This window comes from Polyodon spathula, chromosome 9 (assembly GCF_017654505.1).
Source record: "Polyodon spathula isolate WHYD16114869_AA chromosome 9, ASM1765450v1, whole genome shotgun sequence".
In the NCBI taxonomy this organism is placed as follows: Eukaryota; Metazoa; Chordata; class Actinopteri; order Acipenseriformes; family Polyodontidae; genus Polyodon; species Polyodon spathula.
Genome location: NC_054542.1, coordinates 18008204 through 18014587, shown reverse-complemented (window position 1 = coordinate 18014587; position 6384 = coordinate 18008204). Strand labels below are relative to the sequence as shown.

At 38.1% G+C, this 6384-nt stretch overlaps 1 protein-coding gene across 2 annotated transcripts in view; it reads right to left on the bottom strand.

The window, feature by feature from the left end:
* Window positions 1-491: 491 nt before the first annotated feature.
* The window catches only part of LOC121320457 (interleukin-1 receptor type 1-like), a 36683-nt gene continuing 30790 nt past the window's right edge, over window positions 492-6384 (bottom strand). Inside the window, exons 10-11 of one of the 2 annotated variants that reach the window (XM_041258789.1) lie at window positions 3955-4122; window positions 492-2626 (exon numbers count right to left, since the gene is read on the bottom strand). In XM_041258789.1, the coding sequence (XP_041114723.1) occupies window positions 2277-2626; window positions 3955-4122 (518 nt within the window). In that variant the 3' untranslated portion in view covers window positions 492-2276. The remainder of the gene's footprint in view (window positions 2627-3954; window positions 4123-6384) is intronic. The other variant, XM_041258791.1, reaches the window with a different exon arrangement.

Genomic DNA, 6384 nt, shown 5'->3' with positions numbered 1-6384 from the left:
TGACTCGCGAGGGCTCGGTATGGGGTACAGGTGGTTCTCCACTGGCTATTGTAAAGCTGAGTGAGAACCAAACCATGAAACTCCGGCCTCACAAGACAGCTGAATCCGTCTGCGAGCCAAGCTGAGGCAGGGACAGGGTTAAGAATCTTCATCATTACGCTGCATCAGTCAGTACACTCTAAAAAGAAAAACAACTAACATGGCGGGCAGCAAGTCTGATGAGAGAAAAGTACAGCCTCGGGACACTGAGGAAGTGCGGGCTCTAGCTTCTCTGTGCGCAGATAGAAGTGTTCAGGAAGATCTGGAGTCATGCATCAGAAATGAGAACGTTTATGCCTGAATTTCTGACGATGAAGCAAATGGACATAAACCACAGGTAAGGAACACTGAACTCACACACTCAAAAACACAACATTCTACCAAATTATTCATCCTTAACCTTTATTATATTAATATAAAGGAAAAAAAAAGTGAAAATAAAACAAGTCCAAACTTATTTACATAAGGCATTCCTAAATATATTTGCAAAATATAGTGATACAAAATACAGCTGTACCATTGGTCTATTCACTTTTTAACATTATGTGTTTGCGCGTCTTGAGCAAACTGAGTTAATAAACAACAACAATAAATAATAACTGTGTTTTGTGTGACGTTAGTAGAACTGCTTGGCTGCTGTGTAAAAACAACCCAGGCTCTACGCCCCGCCGCGGCTCAGTTTTACAGTGGAAAAGAGGCATTATATGGGTAAGTAGGAACTTTAGAATGTGATGACAGTAGCTTAGTTAATTCAGCTAAGCTCTGTGCTCCATTTAAATAGTATTACATGTCTATTTACAAGTTAGTAATACTGCCAGTGTCATGTGATAGGCAAAAATTCAGATTTTTATTTTTGTATTGATTGATTTGGGACTTCAGAAATCTGAATTCTCTCAATTCGGAGGCTGTTTTCAAACCAATGACTGGTAACCATCCTAATTTCCCTGGACTGTAAACCTGGACAAGACTGCTGCAGATTGAGTGGTCTGTGTATTGTTCTGAAAGTCCAGCTTGTTATGAAATCTGAGACATCAAGTTTCCAAGGTAATTAATACCAATAGGTTCATGGGAATACCAAATTGATATATATTCTGGAGATGAAGGTAAAATGATTTGGCACCTGGAGGACACTTTTGTAATTTTTTTTTAAAACTGTTAACAAGGCACAAAGGATCACAAGACTAGCAAACATGCATAGTTTTAAAGTCCAGGCTAATGTTTTTTGTTTCCGCCAGTCGTTAAAAACATGCATTGCCAAGGTGTTCTAGTGTTCTCTTCAGTTTTGTTTTCCTCAATTTCATCTAGTTTTTGGTTTGAAATATCAAGGTACTTGCACAGTTTTTTGTTGATTCTGACGAGCCACTTTGTGAAGGAGTTGACACCATTAAACACTCAAACATTGGTAGCCTACGTAAATAAATAGAATGTTTATTCTGTACAACTCACCGCTCCTAACGAGCAGACAAACTGAGCTCCTTCTCTTTCTCCTCCACTAAACCACTGCGCTTATATGCGGTTCAACCCCACCCACTAACACACAGAATGTTTAATGGTTACATTTTGCTCATTTTATGTAAACACTCAACCTATGTAATTTTGTACAAAAATACACTCAACACTTAAAACAATAACACATTTAACCCCTCTTATGGGTAAACTTTTGTTTATTTTAAACAGTGATGGTTTTTCTGTCACACACTTCCAAAAAGGTCAAGATTACTTTGTGGAATGCACTCCTTATGAATTATTATTAAGGCATAGTGATATTAATAGATCAGTTAAGTGTGTTGGTTTATGATGTCACAGCTGTGCATTAAGACAAGCCTTACCGCATGGTCATGCAATCTTGTTTAGTCTGTTGTAGAGCTTAATTTATGTCATTGTAGAAGGATGTGATTAGGTACTGATTGGACAGGTCAATGGCATGGCCTAATCAAGTGCTTAATTAATGGACTGCATTTATTTTTGTTAGCACCTTGTGGCGTAGCGTCCTGGGCAAGGCTGGTCTACACCCTTGAAATATTTGACACAGACCCCCATGTGCAGAGCCTAATTAAAGATATTTTCAAATATGTCAAAGATATTTTCTTTTTTTTTTTTTGCAGTCTCCACCCCACTCTCAGGCCTCTGATAAACCGTCCTCTCACAGCGTCTCTCCAACAATGATGGTTAGTGAGTTTGGTACCAATGAAACTAAAATTTAAAATCACATCTGTGTCTATCTGTCACAACAGACTTCAGGTAAAAAAAGGACTTGTGTAGGTTCGCTCACAGGGCATACGATATCTTAATTGTTTCCAGAACCTTGCATTATGTGGCACACGTTTCTTGCGGTGTCCTTTCCACCTTAAGGCTCCTTGCTTTTGTTTTATATATCTGACTGATTCGGGAAGCTCTGAGTAATTGATCTCCCTTTCCATCTCGATGAGAATCACTTTGATTTCATCCCGTATCAGAGCATCGTATAATCCAATCTGCTGTTCAAATGTGGTCTGCCAGTGATCATCCCAGAAGCATGTAGGAGTAAGGATTATGATTAGCCTTTTGCTTTTTCTAATGGTCTCGTCAATAACGTTGTGAACTGCTGCTGGAACAAGAATTGTATTAGAAAAAGGAAATAAGTGGCAATCAACAATCAAATTATTGCAGTAAAAACAATTCAAGAACACTTGCTCCACTGATGCTGTGCTTCCAGGATAACATCTGGGAAAACAATTTAGAATAGTGTTCATGGTTCAGTGGTTCAAAGTTCAACCAGTAAGGGCTGACATTATTAACAAATAAGGATTTATAACATCTTTATAGACAAATATGAATGCAAAATGCACAATTTGTTTAATGCAACTGAAATATTTTAGTACATAACATTACAATAAATAAAAAATAGTGTTGACAACAAAGAAAGCATAATTTATTTTATAAATTAACTTCAAAAATGACTCTACCTGTAATACTTTTTTTACTGTGAAACTTCTGCCCTTTTGTGTTCAAATGCATGTTAACTGAAAAATTATATTGTATTGGATTCCTCATGTTTACTAAAAAAGAATATACTTTACAAACATATGCATACTGTAATAAAACTTAAAACTGAAGATAAATATAAACCATTCATACACAGAGGATATGACATAAAAGCCATGACATACTGTGGCAGGATAACCCGCCCCTGTGCGTATTTTGTGTTATATGTGGTGTGTTATTGTTATATGTATGGTGCACAGAGTGTGGGTTATGTAGCACAGTGATTTAAAATGTATATTTGTATATAAGCACGGGGATGTGTGTGTGAAATAGGGGGTGACAGGGAAGCAGTTAATCCTCGTGGGAATGTGGCTGGAGCCATGAATTGAATAAATGATTAAGTAAAGCTCAGGCCACAGGTGTATAAATAGAGTGATAACCGGTGACACAAGGTTGGTGTGTTCAGGGAGAGAACGGGAGAGAGAGTGAGGGGAATGGAAACAAAAATAAATTGCTATTCATGCTTTGTCTGTCTGTTTATTTTGGCCATTGCGCCTTTTGTTTTGTGAAGTGTTTTGTTTTGTTTAACTATTTACATTAAAACGCACAGCAGCGCATTTAATCTCAGCACTGTTCTACTTATCTACTTCCTGGCCTGATGTCACCACAAAGTCATCTTGCCACACATACATTTACATTTCCTATAAATCTAAGTCACCTAATTTTGCACCTTTTAAATATTTTGTATTTTGTGAAAATCTACATTTTGTCAACAGAGTTTGTTTTAAAGGATACAGTACGCTTAGTAATAGAATGTCTTTGCATTTATGTCCCAACGGGGAAAAAAAGATCAGCTCACTTACATTACATGACGTAACAGAAAAATAACTAATGGAAATTCAGCCACATGAAAGGCACAGTATAAAGAACCACACACATATCAACACTCACCTTCCCCAGGTAATTGATCTCTTTCAAAGATAAACAATTTGTATCCATATCTCTTCTCTAACACGTCAGGAAGTATCTGCAGTGCAAATGTTTCAACCCTTCTTGTTGAACTCAATGTGTCAATTTTGGGATAAATCACATATGCATCATAGAGCTTCCCACCTGAAACTTAACAGAATCAGTAATATTAACTGTTAATTATAACAAAAGTATTTTTAGAAGTATTTTTCACACAATGCCGTTAGTTAACATTTCATGGGACAGGAGCAAGGGCTGTGTAGAGGAAGAACCACAGGAACTGAACTAGGAGACAAGTGTTTGTGACTAGCAGAAGGACAGGGTTTCCTCTTGGCTCACATACAACCACCCTCACGGAGGTGAGGCCGTACCAATCGATTTCCAAGGCTGGAAAGATACCTTACTTCCCCCAAGAGGAAACGGAAGGTAAAATAGCAGACAAATCGATAAAAAATGAAGAGACTATCCAGTCTCCCCTTCTTACAAGGGTCGCCTGTGTTGATGGAGGCCGGTGCGGCTGAACTTCCAAGGCTGAGGAGTGAGCTTCAGTTCCCTGGCAGGGATACTGGAAAGCCTAATAAGAGAAAAATAAGCAGTGGTCTCCCTGCTCCCCACCCTTGGCTCTCTGAGGCACCTCTGTGGAGCCGAGGCCAAATAAATATGATCCGAGGCTGGGAACAAGCTCTACTTTCCAAAGAGGGAGACTGGTACGGGTGAAAACGATAAGACTGAGCAGAACAAGAACAAGAAAGATAGTTAGGATATTGGCTGGGGGTCTCCTTTGGCAGCTGGGGACCTTCAGCTCCGAGGATGAGACCGCCACTGCCAAAGAGGGTTAACTAAGGTTAATTAATAACAATTAATACAATAATCAATAATATGATAATTGATAATACAATAATCAAGTAAAAAAATATATATATAGGGAATTAAGGACTAATCTCACTTCTCAGTGAACAGGAAAGCACACAGTTTTAGGGGTTGTGACAGGAAATATAGCAGCACAGGGAGGAATGTGGGCAAGAGGAGAGTTGAATTTACAGAGCTGCATGAATTGTCTGTTTGTTGGTCTGTTTTGGAGATGTAAAGAAAGAGGAGATAGTGAGAGTCAGAGAAAAGAGAAAGGTCTCAGAAACAAAAGCCCAGGGAGGGAAAATTAGAAGGAGAGGGGACAGCAAACTCAGAACAGCGGAGGAAACCAAAGGCAGCAGAAAAGCAAACGGTTTCCATGACCAGATCGTCAAAAGGTGAAAAACAGCCTTGTTGGAGGATTGTGATGAGGTGAATGAGGATATCAGAAGTGATGGAGAGACAGGAGTAAGAAGTAGGAAGGGAACATTTTGCCATCCCCCCAAGGAGAAGGAAGACAGCAGGGATAGACGAGAGGGGAGTAAAAGACAATACTGGTATTGTGTGCCAGCTAGGTACGTTTTGAGAGTTCCCTGGGAGAGGTGCAGCTTGTCTTTTGCGTGAACAAGGAAAGATAATTAAATCCTGGTTGAAGGGTGAAGGTCATGAAGGCAGACCAACTTCTTGCACAGGAGGAGCGGGTAGATAGAGCAAAGGCAGCAGCCATATAATCTTGAGCTGACGTGAGGAGATTGCTGAGGGAAGAATCTAGTTGAATATCATATCACTGAATGGAGGAACAGACAGGGAAATATGAGCTCGGCGAACGAGATGGCTGAATCGGGAGCTCTGTAGACGAGAATACCTGGAAAATCCAGACAAGCCTTTAATAATAATATGTACAGTGGACGTACAAACGAATAAGATGGATTTTATGCTACAAGGTGTGCTAATGTTTTAAAACACATAGTGCCGAACATGTTGAATGCCAGATTTTTGTGACACTGATAGTTTTACTTTAAATGCATCAAATGTGATTTATCATGATATTGCTACTTATTCCAACGTTTATACAATAATAATAATAATAATAATAATAAATAATAATAATAATAATAATAATAATAATAATAGAGACAGTATAAAGAAAAGATTGTTTGGCTGGTGGTGATCAGATTTGAATGTTCCCCCAAGTAAAACTAAAAACTTGTACCATTTAACATCCTTTTAATTATACTGCAATGTGTATAGAGTCAACACTCGGATATACAACACTCATACACGTCAGTCGTGTTTTACCGTCTTCGTATTAAGAATAAATTCACTCCCAACAAGGCACGGTAATGTAAAAGTTAATCATTAAACAGTTTTAGATACTGTGATGCATTTAAAAAAAAAAAAAAAAAATCAGTTATCTTTAGTTGCATTTGTGCATTTTCATTTGAAAGCGAATTGTGACATTAAGGCCTTATCGAGCACTATATTCTGCAATTTTGAATACTAACTGGATACTGTTTTAATTATGGTGTTGTTATTTTAAAATCTTTTACTAAATTGCATTGT